General features: G+C 44.9%; 1 protein-coding gene across 1 annotated transcript in view; it reads left to right on the top strand.

Moving 5' to 3' along the window:
* The first annotated feature begins 6,289 nt into the window (after positions 1–6,289).
* Positions 6,290–20,847, top strand: part of LOC130374254 (brain-specific angiogenesis inhibitor 1-associated protein 2-like protein 1) — a 34,408-nt gene continuing 19,850 nt past the window's right edge. The window contains exons 1-6 of the mRNA XM_056580925.1: positions 6,290–6,591; positions 8,136–8,211; positions 8,481–8,567; positions 14,669–14,730; positions 16,348–16,419; positions 17,114–17,248. Coding sequence (XP_056436900.1) covers positions 6,541–6,591; positions 8,136–8,211; positions 8,481–8,567; positions 14,669–14,730; positions 16,348–16,419; positions 17,114–17,248 — 483 coding nt within the window. The 5' untranslated portion in view covers positions 6,290–6,540. The remainder of the gene's footprint in view (positions 6,592–8,135; positions 8,212–8,480; positions 8,568–14,668; positions 14,731–16,347; positions 16,420–17,113; positions 17,249–20,847) is intronic.

The raw sequence follows: 20,847 nt of genomic DNA, 5'->3' as shown, positions 1-20,847 counted from the left end.
CAGAGCGGTCAGCTCACAGGCCCGCTTGGCAGAAACCAAAGCCATTAGGAGCGCCGTCTTAAAGAACAGGGCATCCAAAGGGTCCTGAGACAGAGGCTCGAAAGGGTCCCTGGATAACCCGCGCAACACGGTGGGGAGATCCCAGCGTGGTGTAAGTGCGCGCAAAACAGGCCTAACCCGTCTAGCCCCACCCAAGAACTTCTTGACCAGTGGATGGCTGAAGATCGGTCCGCCATCACAGCCCGCATGGCCAGCCGAAACAGCTGCCGCATAGACCTTGATAGTGGAAAAAGCTAAACCCTTCTCCAATAAGTGCTGTAGAAACGCAAGCACGATTCCCACCTCGCAATGGGATGGGACAGCGTGGTTCCTGTCACACCAATCAGAGAAAGCGCACTACTTCGTTGCATAGAGGGAAGAAGTAGAAGGTGCACGAGCACCCTGGATAGTGTTGATAACCGCTTCAGGCAAACCTTTGCCCTTCAGGATCAACCTCTCAGGAACCAGACCAACAGCCGTCCGATACATCGGGCGGGTGGTGCACCGTCCCATGGGCCTGTGAAAGCGCATCCGGCCTGAACGGTACCGGCCACGGCGCCGTCCGTGAGGGCGCCGCCAGCTCTGGAAACCACAGAGCTGAGCGGTTCTCCGGAGCCACTATAATCAGGGACAATCTCTCCTGTCTGACCCGTTCCAGAAGAGGAAGGATCAGCTGGAGAGGAGGAAACGCATACAAGAGAACCCGCGGCCAAGGTGTGTGCGCCAACACATCCACCCCCAAAGGGGGAAGATTCCGAGGGTTGAAAGAGAACCACCACCTGCAGTGTGTGTTCTCCCTGCACCTGAACAGGTCCACCTGAGCCGTCCCGACCCTCTGCCAGATCAGTCTGACAATGTCCGGATGTAACCGTCACTCGTCGCGGCGGGGACCGCCGCGAGACATGAGGCCCGCCCCGAAGTTCTGGGCACCCGCGATATGCAGGGCTCTCAGACTGAGGAGATACTGATGAGCCTAAAGCCAGAGCTCGACCGCCTTTTGGTGGAGAGCAGAGGAGCGCACTCCCCCCTGTTTGTTTATGTACGCCGCCACGACACACTGTCTGTCCTGATCAGAACGTGGCGGCCACGCACCAGGTGAAAGAAATGCAATAGCACTTTCCTCACAGCGACGAGTTCCAGCACATTTATGTGGACTGTAAGGGGCGTGCGCCACTCACCTCCCATCGAGTGAGAGAGGCACGTTCCTCCCCAACCCGTCAACGAGGCGTCCGTGAAGACCACTACGTAGGACGTCACTCTGCCCAGGGGAACACCCCTGAGAAGGGCGGGGGGGTTTCCCCAATGTTCCAGGTCTGGTGACACTGAACGGGGTAGGAGGAGCACCCTGAGCTTGCGTTGCACGGGGTCCAACCGTTGGCGAGCAAACCACCGCTGGAGTCTGCGCATAAAGAGCAGACCAGGGGAACCACGGGATGGGCGGCTGCCATTAGCCCTAACAGGCGCATGGTGGACAGCGCGTTCACGTTTCTGAGAACGCGAAGCAGGAGAGTGCCAACATGATGGCGTCTCGCCGAGGAGGCGAGAGCATCGCTGTCATGGCGGCTGAGTCTAGGCAAAGTCCCAAGTAGACTATCTGCCGGCCGGGGAGCGGGAAGCTCTTCTTCCAGTTGATGGCAAAACCCAGGAAAGAGAGATGGTTTATCACCATCATGGTGTCCCTTATCGCAGCTTCCTCTGAGTTGCTCAGAATAAGTAGGTCGTCGAGGTAGAAGAGAACCCTCTTTCCCTGGCGCCTGAGCGGTCCCAACGCCGTCTCCACACACTACGAGAAGGTGCGCGGAGCCAGGGAGTAGCCGAATGGCAGGCACTGGTACTCGTACGCCACCCCCATAAAGGCAAAACAGAGAAACTTCCTGTGCGCCTGCCGAACAGGGATGTGGAAGTAAGCATCCTTGAGATCCAGGGATGTGAACCAGTCACCCTATCTCACACATCGGAGCAGCGCTCTGATAGTGAGCATGCTGAATGTCCTCGCAGCAACGAATCTGTTGAACACGCGAAGATCCAGAATAGGTCTCATCTCCCCCGACTTCTTGGAAACCAGGAAGTAGCGGGAGTAAAACCCTCGACGTGACCCGTGGGGGGGGGGGGGGACAGTGATGGCCTCCTTCTCCAAGAGACGGGCCACCTCTGCTGCCAGAGCCGTGCTTGCCGCTGGATCCCGTAGCCTGGTCTCCACCAACCCCATAAAGGGTGGGGGACGGCGCTTGAACTGTATGGGATGACCCCATCTCAACGTGTTGTCCAAACACGATGGAAGAACGCACCACTCTTGCCAACACGCATAGCGGTCGGAGAGCGGGCGAGCTGACAGCTGAGGAACGCTGTCCAGGAATAACCCGTATTCCTCGGCCCCTGACCGCCTCCACACAGTGTGTGGACCAAAGGGGGCATCCCATGAAAGGGAGGAGGCTCAGCGAGCGTGGTAGATGTGAGTTAGTCGCAGTACAAACAGCGAGCTGTCTAGACGCCGCGCTCGTGTCCGCTGAACAGGCAACGAGCCGTCTAGCCGTAGCACTCATGACCGTGCGTTGTCCGCTGGCTGTAACCACAGCGCGCAGTCCCGTCTTCTCACCTTCCGCAGACTTTAGAAGGGAGGTAGAGGGGATAATGTGGGAAACTAGGAAACTAGTACAAGCGTCCGTATCCACAGGCTCGTGTAATGAGTCTCCAGCCCGCCCACGAAGCTCAAAGGGACGCCGCTTCTTAGAAGCAGGTGAACCAGAGGTTATGTAAACACGCCGTACGGCTGCCACCCTACAGCCATCTGGCTGAGGGGGGGAAAGAGGTAATCTAAAGGAATATCGCTCTTTAGGGAGTATGTACTGCCGTTCCGTCGAACAGTCTTTCTTTTCTTTATCGGGATAAGAAAAAGTGGGAGCAAGTTTGCAGAACTTCTGGCCCCGCGGTGCTGCTCTCCCCGGCTGCGGCGGCGGCTGCTGTTGCTGCTGCTGCTGCTGCAGCATCGGGGTTGGAGGCGGAGGCGGCCCCCTGGAGCGCTGGAACCGGCCTGGACCTCACTTCCTCCCGGCCTGCTGGTGGGAGGAGCCTGTGAGAATCGCCCCGAACCGGGAACGATTCTCACGGACGGACTGCTGGTGAGCGAGCACCTCCGAGAACCGGGACCCAAATAGTCCATCCGGAGCTAATGGACCCTGGACGAGGCTGACCCGCTCTCGTTCCGGAACCGCAGTGTGAGAGAGCCATATGGCCCTCTGGATCATGGTGGCCCACGCCATATGCCGGCCGGTCGAAATGGCTATCGGCTGGCACAGCTGAAGGATGGTGCTGGAGAAGCGGGAAACCGTCAGCCATCTCGCGGCCTCCTCCGTGCCGTAAGCCTCCCTGCCAGCCGACAGGGAGACCAGGGCAGAGGTAAGCAGGGCGATGTTGTTGACCGCCGCCGCAGATTGCGAGGCACAGACGAACACCCTGTCCGTCAGGCCGGTAATCTGCTTCTGGAGGCGGTCGGGGGGCAGCGGCTTCTCGTTAGGACACCATCCGGCTCCCGGACAGAGAAGCCCTGCTAGGGAAGGCTCCAGGCGAGGGATCCCCCTCGCCTGAGTATCAGCCCACCCTTCCACGTTCGTGAAGTCAGTGAAGGCCCTCACCGGGGCCTTCAGAGTAGAGGGGACCCCACCCGCAGCGGTGAAAAGGTGCTGAACCGGTGGGAACAGGGGGAACTGGGTAGCCCGCCGGGAGGAAGACAGGGTGCGAAAACACTCACCCTGCATGTCATCCGACATGGGGGCGAGAGGCGGGGCTGGCATAGGGATGCCCTTGATGGCCGCCGCCTCACCCATTATCTCGCCGAAGAGATCGGCCATCCGGCGCAGTCTCTCCCTCGGGACGACAGTGGCTTCGGTGGAAGCCCCGGAGCGGGAGAACTCGGACGCAGAGCCAGGAAAGACGTCGTCCAAGGAGGCGACGTCGTCAACCTCGAAGCGCTCGTCGTCGGCGTCCTGGGCGTCCGGAACTCCGGCCCTGAAGATGTCGATGGCCTCAGCGAGATCCACCGATGGAGAGAAAAAGAGGTGCCTGGAGAGGAGCCCCGCTTCAGGCAGTGCGCGGCAGGCTGTGCAGGAGGCGGGAGCAATCAAGGCAGCCGTGGCGTGTTCAGCGCCCAGGCACCTGAAACACGCCAGGTGCCCGTCACCCGGCGCTAGGGAAGCGGGACAGGAGGCGCGCTGAGACCCTGAAAAGGGCCCGCCAGCTCTTAAAGGAGCGCTCTCCAGTGGCCTTGAAAAGGGCCGTTGGTCCGTGGCCTCGCCCATGCCGCTGCCACCGATAATCTTAGGGTTGGAAGTCATATCTTCGTTAATCAGTACAAATCGCTGAAAGAAAAGGGAGGATGGGCTGTGGTTTGCGCCGCCTTATATACACGGTACTGTGGGCGGTGCCCACTATGATTGGTGCATAGTTGACATTTTTCAGTGCGCGCGGGCACGCGCACGGGAAAAACCCATAAGGCGAAGCCTAGACGGCGTAGCCTACATGAAATATAACAAGAATATTTCTGCATCCGGTACGTCATGAAGTAGGGCGTGGCTAGGCTCCCAAGATGCGGAAGCATATCTCTCCTTGATGTTGCCCTGAGCCATTGCAGCAGTTTCCATAGGAATGAATGGCCGCCATTTTGGAATCTGTTGTCCATTTTATAATATGTATATGGAAGGATCCAGCCGGTGGACCCTTCAAATCCGGGAAAAGAAGGCTGCATTTCTCTACCGCATTTGACAGAGCCTTTGAAATGGGACAGCCTTGACGCGCCGCTGTGATGCAAGCGGCCTTCAAATGCAGCCTTCGAAGGATGCGTCCCCTGAATAAGACTCAGCCATAAAGACAAAATATGACACAAACAACAGGTGACTAAAAACAATCCTAGCATTCCACATTTCTTGAAAAAAATATAACGGCCAGATTTTACTTGCTTCTTCCTGCTTATTATTGCCAAATGGATCCAGTAGACGCGTGGAGTGTATTTACATAACCGCGATCTGATTGGCCGACGGATCCGCCGCTGCTTGAAAAGTTGAACATATCTCAACTTTTTGACGCAGGCCACGGAGCCGAATGGACGGACGGACCCACAATGCATTTCGCGAGCGCCCCATGCAAAGTCAATGAGATCCGTCCGTCGACGGATCCAGAAAATCAGGCTGTTATATTTTTTTAAAGAAATGTGGAATGATAGGACTTTCTTTTGTTACCTGTTGTTTGTGTCATCTTTAGTATTCATATCCACACACCAGCTGTGTAGCGGGAAGCGATTGGATTGGCTGCAGGATGCGTCTATAAAGACTAGTACCCTATACGTCAGACACGCCCTCGGTCATCCGTCGACGGACACATGTAGTGTGAACAAGGTGTTACGCTTGGTGTTACAGCAAGTTTAATCAAGCCCTCAGTTATTTGATTATTTTATTGTAGACCTACATCTTGCTATTGCTATTGCACAATAATAAAATAAAAAAACATTAAAAAAAATGTATATAGTCTTATGATTGTATTAATTATTGCTGCTGACCGACATCTGGTGGTTAGATGTGGAACATGCTGTGAAGCCTGTACACTTTACAGGCTTCACAGAAGGCTTTAATTCTTTTAATTGTTCACTGTGGCCAGTGATGCTGCAGTATTTTCTTTTCTTCAGAATTCCTCATGAGAGATTGTTTGCTCAGTAGGCATTTACATGTTCAGCCTTGTGAATACAGCCATCCTGATCAGAGAAAATACAATTGTCACTTTGTGCACTTATCCTGGCTACTCTGTATTTGTTCACAGTAACAAACTAATTGTAGAAAAAAAAAAAAAAAAGTCAAAATGGGGTCACAAGCCCAAATAAGGTTGGGAACCACTGCTGTAAGCGCTGTCACAGTCACCGATAAATGCAGCCTATTGTTACAGCACATTTATAGAATACAGAGTATAAATCCTGCATATAAAACTGAAATAATGGCGAAAAAAGTCCAATATGTATTTGTTTTATAGCGTTTTGCCGAACATTGAAGCATATGTCCAACAGCAATGGAACGTTATTCATCTCTTCGTGAAATGTTTGGCAACTTGAAGGTGCTGTAACACACGTGCTATGCCAGCACTGAATGTCACTTGAGCGATGTCGCCTCAAGGTAGCGCGCTTAGCCAGGATTTGGGATTCCGTGCTGCAGCCCATTTCAAAGTTAGCGTGTGACGACACAACCCCCCACCCCCCCACCCCCTCCAAATACACAAACGCCTTGTCAACGACGTAGAAGTTTGACAGGTCATTTTTATTCACATTGAAATCGGGAGCACACGACCCACCTTTTTTCTGTGTTTTTTCCTGGGGAATTCAACTTTGACATATTTTCTTTGTTTGGTTATACGATCCCTTTCCTGCGGTATGAGGAATAATTGAGCTCATAGTGTTGCATTCCCCCTGTCCCCCGTTCGATACATTCTTTTGTGTTTTAGTCTCGTATCCTAAGGAGTACAAATATGTCGAGAGGACCAGAAGAAGCTAACAAGCTGACGGAAAGTACATATAAGGTAAGTGTTGATATGAGTTTAGTCTGGGTAAACGACAGGTGCGAGACACGATATACAGCTGCTCCGTAGCCTGTAATATCATAATATGAGTAGTTATACTCATATTTCACGTTTGTTTGGTTGTATACTGCACACGTATGGGAATGTGATCTTCTATTTGAGATCAGCTGCCTTGTAGCTAAACTCACGAAATGCACGATCTTAAACTTGAATAATTTTTACTCTGATTATTGAAGAAGCAGCTTCTCCCCTAACGAGAAATGCTATTTGTATGTAGGCTATACAGCATATATATTTATGATCAATCCGAATGGCCAAGACTAGATTTGCATCTTCATCGGTCTTGACATTTCATTCTACGACCCTGGTTTTTCTAGCCTTGTTACTTGTTGTAAAGTTAGGCCTAGTCCTTCAAATAATATACATAACATAATACGATGTGGAAAACTTCACACTGGAAACAATGCTTACATATATCCATCAAGTGTCACAGTGTCCTTAGTATGTCTGTGCGTCTTATGGACTTTTATTACAGCTGTTAACACTTTTGTCTTCTCATGGGAAAACGCAACAGCAGGTCGTGTTCGTGGAATGTAAGAAAAAACGACATTCTTAATAATTTAACCGGCAAAGGTATTCTGGAGGTCTACCATCACCTCTCACAAACAACACAACATCTTAATAATGCAAACAATCAGAGGTAGTTGGCATTTATTGTTTGGATTGGTTAAACATTCAACTAAAACTTGACAGCCATATTAGTAAACAATACGGGAAATTACAGTTTAAGGGTGTAAAAGATCTGACAACTGTCCTAGTTGATTTGAGCTGATTATTTAAAAGTTATAGTGATGAGATATAAGAAATGTTGATACTGTCAATCTAAAGAGTAAATAACTTTCTGGGGAAGGAGTTTTACCTCTTTTCACTTGGTGGCATTTATAACACATGAGGAATCCAAAATGTTATGTTTTCTTTAAAAAAAATAACAAGCACACAAATAAGACTACACAAATCATTCTACACAAATGTATTTTATAAACACAGATCATGAAACTAGTCAGACATTGGTTATCTACCCATGAGGTGTAGTTTCTGTCTGATTAGATAGACCTTTTGTTGTAATGGTTATCTCTTAGGTCTGTGAGCCTGCTGAATAGCTGTGATAACAAGATCAACACGCGACTGTGTGGCATCAGGGATCATAGACGTCATTTTGATGCAGTCAGGACTCATGACCAGTGTAACCATTCAACGTTAGTTGAAAGTGAAAATGACACTTATTATATACTATACTTTAATTGTGCTTTAATCTCCACTTTTATGATGATATAAAGGTTGTCACCTTTCAATATGTTCTCCCTGACACACCGGGCTGGGTCCTCTGTGTCATGGGACTCGTGACAGCAGTGACCGGTGGTCCAAGTGTTGGTTAATCATCAGCTGATTATTTGGGAACTGCCTGCCCCTCACGCATGCTTAGGAACTAATATATCAAATCGTGACAAAATCTGAAATATAGTCCTCATTTCTCCTGTCTCCAGAATGTGATGGACCAATTCAACCCTGGCCTCAGGAACCTGGTCAACCTGGGGAAGAGCTATGAGAAATCTGTGGCTGGTGGGCATCTATTCAATTATGGATTATTATTATAAACAATTGTTATAACCAATAGTACAAGTGTACACCAAAAAAACAACATTACTATATTCACTTTTGTATATTATGCACTCCATGTTATATTTGTGGTTTTATTCTTATACAATTGGTGTGCACTTTATATTGTAGTTTAGCAGTTTCTCTAATATTGTATGTATGCTATGGGCATACCCTCAGCCTCACCTGCTAGTCTGCCAAATTACTCAATGTAAATGTATTTGTTTGCCCAGCGATGTCCTTGGCGGGGAAGATGTATTTTGATGCAGTGTCTAAGATTGGGGAGAATGCTGCTGTTTCGCCTGCGTCAAGAGAACTTGGTAAGTAGTTGAGACTTCATTTATCACTTTTACAAACAAATGATATCTAGATGTGAGGCATATGGGATACTCATTCGTGAAGGTGTATCCCCTTTGCTGGTTGCCTTGCCACTGGCTGGTACCAATAAAGTCACATAGCTTAAAAGTATGCTAGCACTATCTACAATGGTTTATTCAAATACAGCCATAAAAGAACGTTCATGCAATACAAACTGTTAGGCCCATTACTAAATGGTCAAAGCTATACATAATTTCATTTGTTATGGGATACAGGGTGGTCATCCTATATATGCAAAGACTCTGAACATGAAAGCAAAATGTCATGTTCAGAGGCTTGAGTGGTCAGTGGTCACAATACAAAATGGACGAAGGGGGGATGCTGTTAGCTCCCCCTTTTACCTATACTTCTGTAACAATAACTGCAAGTTAGTCTCAAACTTAAAAAAAAAGTTTGAGAGAAGGTTTTTTTCATAAACAAAAAATTCCCTAACCGATCTCCCAAGTAGTATTATCCACACACATGCAGGCATTGCACTAAGCAGGTAATACAAACTGGGTTTACTTCACTGTTTAAGCTAACGTGGTTAGCTTCGCCTTTTATATTTATTGAATACCCTTCTTGGTTCCAGGTCTTTAGAAGCTCACATGTATGTCTAGCTTCTAACCTTGCCGTTTGTCTCGAGTGGAACACTTTCATTGTTACAATTGTGACTCACTATTCCCCTGATAATTTGGGAAGCAAACTAGTAATTAAATGAAGCGGTCCACAAGAGAACAGCCCCGGGCAGTTTTTTTTATTCTGCTTCATCATAACAGTTGTCGTGATATTTGATAGTATTGTCAATGTTTTACACTCAGTTTTGTTAGCTTGCATCTTAGTTTCCTCTGTGTAGTGGGGAACTTTCAATATTTGATGGGGCAGGAAGTTTAAGACAACAGGGAGTCGATCTTGTTTACATGAAACATTCTGTTTATTTTAAACTCTTAACTGCATGTTATTCTACAGGTAGGATCAGTCACAAATTTGGCATTGTCCAATGTATGTCCATGTAAAATAGTGTATGCTATGGTTGACCATAATATAATAAAGAGACCCTCATTTTGCTGACGTGTTTTTGGATGCTATGCATATTATGCAAAGTGTACGTGAGTCCCCTTGTCGTAAATGGGTGAGATAGAGTGAGGCATACTGGAGGACATAGGGAAAGCAATTAGCCAGGCAGACAGACCGGCACACTGACAGACAGAGAGCATGGAAGTCACAATTCCCACAAAGAGGACTTTTCATCTCAATAACCAAAAGACGTGGTTTTGATCAGGCGATGATTAACAAAACCTCAGTGTTAACAAACAATCATCCAGGGCTACCGTCCGACTGAGGCCATTGTGTCACATCAAAAAACCAACAAACTACATCCCCTCACCGTCTACCGCAGCCTTCGTCCATTTTGTAATGTGACCACTGACCCCTCAAGCCTATTCTACAGAAGACGAGCCTGACATTGGATACTGTCAGAGTCTTTGCAGACTTTGACTGAAGCAACAAAAGGATTAAGGGGCTTGATGGTATCCTCCTGGGTGGATTGAGGAGATTGTTGTAGAGGGTGGTTGGAGGAGGTTCTGTCGAGGAATCAGGTGCTGCTGTATCCAGCTATACCCTGGCCCACCTCGGCACTGGAAAGAAACAGTTTCTTTATTTTTTTATTTTCTTAGAAACCTTAGCTCCAGTGACACAGAGCCAACCCACGGGAACCAGATACTCTACGCGGGCTACTAAAGTCTTTCTGCACTTGCTGTTTCCCTCCCTCTCTCATTCATCCACCTTCGCTTCTTTGTGTCTTTACGTCTTTCTCTCCCCCTCCCCCCCAATTCTCACACTGAATCCTCTGTCAAAGTTCAAAGGTTCTAAAACTGTTGTTTAATTACGTCGTCCAAATACCTGCCCAATCACCTGTGCCTATCAGACAAATGACTGAGGCTCAGGAAGATTACAACTTCAAATGTTGAGAGAGCTAAAGTTAGACATTAAAAAAAATGCCTTTTTTGTTTTGTTCTGCCATCGTTGTTACCGTAGAGATTGGGGCAGTAATACAGTCCCCATTGTAAGCTTCATATGACTTGTGCAATCAAAAACCCATGCACACATTCACACACATTCACGCAGCCATAATTTCATGGTTCCGGACTGTTCAAGTGGCATCCAGAACACTTTACATAATCCTAATGTTTTTCAGTGTGAGTGCATTACGTGCTGTTTGATCCAGGATTACTGTGCCCTTTGAGGAATGTTGCACTGCTTTGGGTCGAAGAGCAGGATGGGCTGTTTTTGGTTCTCCTTAAAAATAAAAAATACTTTTTCAGTTAACTATTTGTATTATTTTATTTTTATTTTCACTTTATTTACTTTTTAGGTTTTTATACGCACAGTAATATATATTCCTAAGTATAATGTTAATTTTTTTCTTTCATTGTTACCAGCCTTACTTTGATAATAGTTTACTAAGTAATCTTGTATAGGTGTCTGCTTAACAGGGTAGGGTTAGCTCCACCAAGGTCGATTTCATCAGAAGTTTTACCACAGCACTGGTTGACCACATTCACTTAGTGCAGTTTTACATTTTTCTAGAAGTTTTTATTTGTAATTAACAAGTAATTGTTGCACATAATGTAGTATTGCTCATGTGGAGATTTGAATCACAATTTTCCTCCCATTTTGAGATAAGCACCTTTCTTATTTTTGTTATCTACTTTTGGTCAGAAATTCTGTGTTAGTTACTTTTTTTTTCTCCTTGAAGGGGACATATTATACCAACGGGTGTGAGTGTGATTAACCTTACAAGCCGTTTCGAAAATCTGCCCTTCTGACATCACAAGTGGCCGTGTCCACCTAGATCTGTGCTGGATAGATGAGCAACGTTTGCTTCAGTCTGGGTAGGCTGGTAGACTGATCTATCCAGCACACATCTAGGTGGACACGCCCACTTGTGATGTCATAAATGGCAGATTTTCGGCTTGTAAGGCTTGTAAGGCTAATCACACTCACACCTGGTGGTATAATATGTCCCCTTTAAGCAGTTTGAAAACAAGGGAAGCTAAAATAAAGCTTTATTTGATTTAATTCAAGGTTCCCTCAGGATTGCTGAGGTCTCGTTATTTAAAATATTATGACAAGTTACCACCAGTGTTGCTCTATGAGATTGTGAGAGGATGTCTAGCTTCTCTAATATTAGGGAACTTTAGGACTGGCTCTTAAATGATTTGCAATAGCACCAACTTCAACTCCTACAGATCTCATATCTCACACTTCTCCACAACACTCTTGAATCAATAGCCATAAATCTGTTGGGCAAACAAGGCTGTGGGCAGCCGTATTTCCAAGTTTAGTGAGGTCAGGTGGTTGGATATAATTGGCAGTGTAATGCTATTTTCTGATACCCACATCATGCCATTGTGTAAATCTCCTACTGCAGCTTTTTTGTGGGCCACACTTCTTGCTGGGCAATGGTACAGCTGTTAACAGAGAGCAAGGGTGTGATTATGGTTTTGATCTTGTTAACCCAGAAGAAAAATGTGCATCTACTAGTGGTGATCAGTATTGAGTATTCATGTCATGTGTCTGTTTGAATTAGCCGCTAAATTAGCAATGTAACAATCTCTCCTACTCCTTGTTTCTTGTTTCTTTTTTTTCTCTCTCTCTCTCTCGGGCTCTAGCTCTGGCTCTCTGGCTTTATCAAACCTCGCAAGCACACAATCGCTGCTCCTTGTTTTTCTCCCCCTCCTCCCTAAGTAACCTTTTAATTCCCCTCCTCCTCTACCCACTACTGTGTAAGCTCTCTCTGCCAGCTCTCTGCTAGAACTGACAAAGGACACCTTTACCGCGTTACGCACGCTAACCTTTATCATGCCAGTTGTTTGAACTGTGTTGAGTGAGTGAGTGAATGACTCTGGCCGTGTGTGTGTGTGTGTGTGTGTGTGTGTGTTTGTGTGTGTGTGTGTGCTTGTTTGAGAGGGTAACAGCAAGATGCAACAAAGAAGGGTAATGTTTACATACTTCCTCTGTGTAAACATACTGGATTTTTATGTAGTCTAGATGAGTAAACTGAGCATGAGTGCCATTTTGACCAGCTGTCAGTGAGAATGCTATGTTTCTGGAAGCTTTACTCCGTCTGTCTAAAGTATACTTAACAGAAAGGACTTTTATATATTTTTACCCTTTGATTTGACCCATTTTTATATCATTAGAATGTTGTGTAATTGATGTAACTCATTTGTATGTTTTATGGTTTTTAAATTTTACCATAATTTACTATCTATTCTATTCAACACTATTATAGTGTGAATATAATATATGGTAAATAGATAGTAGGCTACTATTACTATTACAGAGAAGTATCAGGGGTGCAAAGTACTTTTCACCCCTGAACCCTTTTACTCAAGAACTTTATTCAAGTACAATTTCTTCGACTTGAACTTCACATGTGTAATTGTAGTTGTCTTTATGCTTTTACTCACTGCAATCCTCAAACTTATATTTCTTCACAAACCTGACTGATTTATTATGTAATTGTAGTGAACACACCTTGCTGAGGACTGTGACAAACTTCCAGCATGTGCTGAGACAGATCTAGTAATAGCCTTCATATGGTTATTGAAGGAACAGCTCTGCTGTCTTTCATCAGTACAGGTTAAAAAAGACAATCCTTAACCATATTGCAAGAGAAGACAGTTAGTCATTAACCTGGTCCAAGCTTGGAATGTCATATGACCTATTTCTTCCAGTTTCTTCCATCTTCCAGTGAAAATGTTGACACATTTATTTATACTACTAATAGGAAGTCATTCTGTCTATCGTGACTGGCACACTTTTGTTTGAGGACAGCTAAGTCTTTTGTGTTCTTTGACACTTTTGTATCTAGTTACAATCACTGTTTACTGTATCGCTTACCTAGAGCATTTGTTCGTAGTGCATGGTCATGAAATCTAATATTTCTCTATGCTGAGAAAGCAAATTCCACTGGGGCAGCCCCATAGGATAATGAAGGTTAGTCCATGACCAAACAAGTAGCAATAATGTTCTGTCTCGGGTTATCACTGTGTATGGGAAATGGAGTCCCTTTATGATTACACAATCAACTGATTGCTTGGCCCAAACTCCTTCACCAGTCTATTATCAACGGACCTCAATAATGAAAAACCATGAAATACAGTAATTATCATGTGTTGATGTTCCTCTTGAAACAATGAATGCTAACAAATTCCCCAAAGCAAATTAATATCACGTCCATAAAAACTCTCTTATTAATTGCAGAATTCAAACTGAATATTCGTAATTAACTCAAAAATTATGTTTTTCTTTATTATTTTGGACGTCCGCCTTCATCCCCTGATGACCAAGGGGTCTCCCATCTGTGAATGTTTCAGGCCCACGCAGTCAGGCACATTGACGCACTTGCTCAGCAACGTTCCTCCATTGTTTGTTGTCAATAAAACATTCAAAAAGCTTTTCATAACAATATATTAAGCTTCCGTGTCCTTAGGGTCTACCCACAGCGCGTTGGAATAAACAACGCTGCAAGGTGTGTGAGAACGTGATTGGATGAACAAGTATTACGTCCTAGAATGACAGGAAGAAGATGATGTGTAGGAAAGTGGCATTTGTTGTGTTTTGTAATTCTTCTGTAATTCATTATGCAAATATTGTTTTGCTTCTGGTTTTAGTCTTGGCGGATGATAGTAGTAAAACGAGGATGATTACATTTAATTCAAAATAACAAAAAAGATAAATGTACAAGTGTAGGAGGAACATCTTTTGGAAATTTGCAGTGGCTCCTTTCATCGTGAGTACATTTGAACTTTCCTGATGACCTTTAACCTTGTTAGTGTGACCCAATGCTATTGTTTATTCTTGCTTATTCTAACGCATTTTGTTTGTTTTGTTTCATTCTTTTCAACTCCCTCTCCTTCTTACTATATCTCTGTGTCTCTGGATCTATTTAGCTGTCCTTCTCTCTTCTCCGTCTCTTTTTATACCTCTTACTCTCCCACTCTCATTCTTCCCCTTTGTCTCTCTCCCTATTCCATCCTGTCCCTCTCTTTATCAGGTGCGGTGCTAATGGAGATCTCTGATGTGCACAAGAAGGTGCATCTAGAGCTGGAGGAGAATGTACGTATTTTGTACCGGCACATTTGTCATCGCTATTCCAATCAAACTTTGCGCTGCCCCACCCAAACCAACCATTCCTGTTGATCATTTCATGTCTCAGCCACTCTTACTTGGCCGACTTGCCTATCTTGGCATGGTATCAAGCAAGCTACAATATGTAAAAAATGTTAGGTTGAAATTTATCATGTAGATGCTAACTTTAAGGCTACAGGGATCTAGTTGAATGCGCATACACTGCAGCAGCATGGAGAGATTTAATAATAAATGTCATAAAGGGAACCTGGGTGTTTTTTCTTCAGAATTTGACTGGAGCTAGCTTATAATTGCATGTCTTGCATATTGTACCTTCAAAGTGAGTTTATGAACTTGTATAGTGGAACTTTAGGTGTGCTCATCTCTATTTGTTTTAATTTTTTTTCTCCTTGCTTTCAATTAGATCGATTTAAATTGCATTTATTTCAGGTCCTTTCAATTCCATTCCCTTAAATTAATTTAATTTAATTTAATATAATGATGGGTTGTACAATTATAGCAAAGGATGAACACAAATACAAGTCGATATAAAAATGCATAGATAAAAACTTACCAACTCAGAAAAATGTAATGCTTGTGAGGAATAGGCACGCCTGGTCGTGTATGTCCCGCCTACTGTGGAAAAAGACAGGCCTCAACTTGCCCAGACAGTAACAAAACAAAACAAATGCTGCAACTGCTACAGTAGACGATACAGATCTACTGGAAACACTGGATTAATCCAACTTGTGTATCTACCCTGTGCAGAAACAGCATATCAACCACATAGTTATAATTAAAAGTCAGGGCCATTTATTCCTTAAATTCAATCCCTTGTGAATATTACAAAACCATTCACTGCAGAGTCACTGGTAAACTTCCCTTTCATATGAAAGTAGTGAAAAGTGCTGGAGAGTAACGCTGAAATTTAGAAGCAGAAAACAAACACCTTGTGCCAATGGGAGGCTTGGCGAAGGCAGAGGGTCAAGGCTTAGCTGAGGAGGGAAGGTTGCTCTGAGCCATGCAGAAAAGCTGTGTAACAACAGTTACAATGAAGAGTGTGACTCATGTCGGGAGGAGAGCAGGCTGAGATCTCTCTGAGACTGCAGGATTTGTGTATGCATGGGGTTCAGCAATGTGCATTTACAGTCGTGATGGTGTGTGTATGCGTGTGTGTGTGCATTTTTTAATCAAATTAATTACAAATAAAATAAATACGCTGTTGGATTGGTTCTAGTGGTGTTCTTTTCCGATCATAATGTGTATAGAGTTGGGAATAAGACAGAGAGAGAATTAAACTTGTCTGTGGGCATCTTACTGAATAGATTCTGAATCATTCGGCAGCACAATATTAGATTGGAGCCTCTCGCCCGCATTTAAACAGAATCAGCCAGTCACACATGCAAACAAACCCACATGCATAGAGACACATGGAAATCATCATGGTACTCAATGAATCTGTTTTTCTGTCTCCTCTCCTCTCTTGTCCTTCCTCTGTATTCATCTGCTCTCATCTAAAACCAACAACCCTTTCCCCTCCTTTCCCCCTCTCCTCTCATCTCATCTCTTCTCCTTCTACTGGCATATTCTCGTCCTCACCTGCAGTTCAAGAGGTTCCACCGAGAAATAATATCTGAGCTGGAGAAAAAGACTGACCTGGACGTCAAATACATGACCGTAAGTACCACGTTTTTGTGTGTGTGTGTGTGTGTGTGTGTGTGTGTGTGTGTGTGTGTGTGTGTGTGTGTGTGTGTATGTGTGTGTGTGTGTGTGTGTGTGTGTGTGTGTGTGTGTGTGTGTGTGTGTGTGTGTGTGTGTGTGTGTGTGTGTGTGTGTGTGTGTGTGTGTGTGTGTGTGTGTGTGTGCTTGTTCGAGAGGGTCACAGCAAGATGCAACAAAGAAGTGTGTGTGTGTGTGTGTGTGTGTGTTTTGTGGGAGGGTGGATGTCTGGGCTTGGATATGTGAGTGCTTTAATGCATTGAAAACTGTACCATTCCCTTTTCTTGTTTTCCTCTAATTAATTCCTTCCAACACAAAATATCTGCCATAGCCATTGAGGTGTACTATCAGACCAGGAAGGATGTAGTTGACAGATGATATCAGACATCACAAAATAACCATAACAAAACTTTTGGATGGATTATTTTGTTCAACATTGATTAATCATTCCACACAACTTCTACCAAATGTTCTTCAATGTAATGAGATCCATTGGGATATTTGATTAGACAATGCAAAAGTAACAAAACACCGATTTTGGCAAAAACACTACATTGACCACATCATAATAATTATGCGGGAATGCGATAACTTGATTTATTTTATTTTCCTTGGTGTGCTTGAGTGTTGATGGGTTTTGTGCATTTTAAAGGCCACGTATAAGAGGTACCAGATGGAGCACAAGATGAAGCAGGACTCACTGGAGCGCTCTCAGTCAGAGCTGAAAAAGCTGAGGAGAAAGAGCCAGGGCAAGAACGCCAACAAGTACGAGAGCAAGGAGAATGAGGTGGGCTGTGGTGCTGACACGCACACACACACACACACACACACACACACACACACACACACACACACACACACACACACACACACACACACACACACACACACACACACACACACACACACAGACACACACGCACGCATGCACGCGCACTCCCACACAGCAAACATACACAAGCAAATACCCACATGCCCAAGCACACACACACATATGTACACAGCACGCAGACATGCACAGATACATATACAAACACACACTTGTAAATAAATACATTTGTTCACTGCATGCAGCTACACACATCTACAATGAATATGTACATGAGTACAGAAAGGCACATCAACACAGGCAATGACATGAACCCTGACTCTTTACACACACACACACGCACACGCACACACTCCCTCTGACGAATGAGAGTGATACCGGTGTGTAACAGTAGCAGGGAACTGTGTTTGTCTTGCTAGGCAGGAGCGGAGGGCTAGATCTGTTGACCTAATGCCCTTGTTAGTGTACGGCATTAATAATCCCCTTCAGGTCAGCCTGCCAGTGCACACCCGCATGCCAGTTAGAGACAGCCATGCATTCATACATGGACACATGCATTTGTAAACATGTATTTCAAGCTATGCAGGAAGGGATTTGTACCTACTTCAAGTTTGTGAGGTAGCTTTGTTTCATATTCTTTTGTGTAGCAAGATAGTTCCTCGGTTTGGGGCTTGTACTTAGATAGTTTGTGTTAAAGTCGCTGTGAAAATGTGTGCTATGAAAATGTAATAGTAACATCTGTTTGTCTTGTTGAACTCGAACTTAAAAAATCGACCTAATTGCATTCACAAACACACACACGATAATAAACACACGCGCACACGCACCTAACCCCAATACATGTTGATCTACAGGTTTATCCGGTCAGCAGGGAAATGTATTCAAAATAATAATGCAAATGTCTTGCTGTTAACCATATGTTTAGGGTATGGTCAAATTCCTTCATTCCATAATTACAGTGTTTTGTTATTTTGGTTTTGCACCATAGCCAGTGACGGACTGGGATTAAAAAACGGCCCTGGCATTTTCACCCACCAGCGGCCCACACGGAGACGCGCACGCACGCGCGTGGCCGCAACACACAGATATAACCTCACATGCACGGAAACAACACACACTTTTGTAGCCCCATTGGTGATGAACTCTCGAACTTTAATATGGATCAAGACTGACTGTCCTCGCCGTTTCTCACTGTCCTCCTGTCTTACTCCCTGCCCCTGGTCTGTTTGTTCAGTGTCTTGAACATTAGTGCTGGTGCTACTAGCTGAAGCTGCACTTGGCAGCTTAAAAAACAAATCGGTCAGTTTCGCGCATTTTTCACTGCCAGCCAACCGTAATTTCCTGGATTTCGCTCTCTTTTTCTCCGCTCCTCCCTTCTGTCGCTTAATTCCTCGATTCATAGTTCATACTCATAGTAACCTCAGCAGACTGGTATCTTTCAACTTCCAACAACCCCCTATATGCAGAGGCGGTCTGATTCGGTTTTGAAATTCCCAGAAGTCATTGCTTCATATAACTTTCGTAAACCAATAATAAAATTAAAAATACAGGCAGATATGTTGTATTTCAATTTCAAACCATGCACTTTTTAAACATCTGATTGAATAAGCTACAAAATAATGTAGACCGATGTAAATATTAAGGGCAACCATTACTGTAGTATAAAGACACTCATATCTGGTATAAATACTGATTTGTTTCCTATTATATAGCATGAATAGGGATTTAGAGACAAATGGCTAATTTGAAGCTTTTAACACTATAGACGCTTGATAGTAGGCCAAGAGATAATGTGGGGCCGCGTTGCGACGAAGCGGCCACGCAAACCCGACAAGCATGCCGCCCTGTGATTGGCCGGCCGAAACGGCCCACGAGAGGCCGCGGCCCGTCTGGCATCTACCCGAGTGCCAGACCGTCCAGTCCGTCACTGACCATAGCCAATTCCCTGGGGGTCCATTCCCACCTTGCCTTTTAACATCTGTCCTAGTCGACCCCCACCATAACCCACACCCACCTGCTAACTCCGCACCCAACCTTTAATACTGTATACTGTAAATGGGCTACCGCGGATCAAGTCATGCTGCCTTTAAGCAGTGTGTGTGTCTGTGTGTGTGTGTGTGCGTGTGTGTGTTTGTTGTTCAGAATCATATGAGGGGCCGTATGGGACATTATTCAGAATAAGCATGCACATACACATATAAAACCAAACTCATTCACATACTATACTGAAAACCTCACACACATGCAAATGAAAAGCTTTTACATACACAACTGAAACACTCTCACCAAACAACTGAAAAATAATATGCTCACATACACAACTGAAAAGCTTGCATAAAACCTAATGAAACCTTTTACATGGACTACTGAAATTCTTTCACACATACTGGTAAAATGTTCTCATATACACAGCAGAAAAATGTCCTCTCACACACATATGAAGCCATTCACATACTATACTGTAAACCTCACACATACACAAGTAAAAGCTTTTACATGCACAACTGAAACACCTTCGCTCAATCAACTAAAAAGCTCTTATAGACTATTTGAGTGGTTTCATATGTGTATGCGCATGCTTATTCTGAATAATGTCCCATACGGCCCCTCATAGAATCGTGTGTTCTGTCACAAGGGCTCTCTGCCTATAGATGGATCAATGTTACACTGACTCGAAACATCTGTGGTGTAGCAGCAGAAGGTGGTGTAAACGGCGGTAAACTACACACATTTCTACAGCAAATGTCTTCTTTAGTTTATACAGTGTGTGTGTGTGTGTGTGTGTGTGTGTGTGTGTGTGTGTGTGTGTGTGTGTGTGTGTGTGTGTGTGTGTGTGTGTGTGTGTGTGTGTGTGTGTGTGTGTGTGTGTGTGTGTGTGTGTGTGTGTGTGCGTTCTGTCAACAATGTCCAACCTATTATAACCTTGCAAAGGGGAACACCACTTTGGAATAAACCCACATAGTTTTCTCACTCACTCACTCACTCTCTCTCACTCTCACTCTTACTGTCACCCAAACTCTCTATCTCCCTCATATTTGCACTTGGATAGTGGCCAGGTGTACGGAGGTGCTCAAAGAAAGAGAGAGAGTGGAAGAGTATGACAGTTATATTTAATTTCAACACACTGTTCTGTTCAGATCTGATGGAAAGTGTTGGGGGCCTTTTATATAATATTTTCCTTCTCCACTCGTGACTCCTTGGATCCTTCCCTGGGTTTTATTCAACTAGCAGCCATCATGGTTCTAATCGTAGATGGGTGGGGGGGAACTGAATGCAGGTCAACTAGGGGGCCACTTGGTGAATAAAGCCTATTAGTGAAGACAGAAGGACATTGATGGGTTCTCGTTTCTCATTAGTCAGATTCAACATCACAGGCTGTGCAACGCTAGACACCAATTGCTCAGGGGTGTGGGGTGTCAGGGATACGCAGACAGGGCAAAGGATTGCCAGTGACTGACACTTTACCCAAAAGGGAAATACACTTTAAAGTCTGCTGATTGCCTGTCACAGTAGGGGACCAAAAAGTCAGAGAGGGGCGCAGTTTGAAGGTGGAATTT

Source organism: Gadus chalcogrammus, chromosome 2 (genome assembly GCF_026213295.1).
Source record: "Gadus chalcogrammus isolate NIFS_2021 chromosome 2, NIFS_Gcha_1.0, whole genome shotgun sequence".
NCBI classification, from domain to species: Eukaryota; Metazoa; Chordata; class Actinopteri; order Gadiformes; family Gadidae; genus Gadus; species Gadus chalcogrammus.
This window is presented reverse-complemented; position numbering and strand designations above follow the sequence as displayed.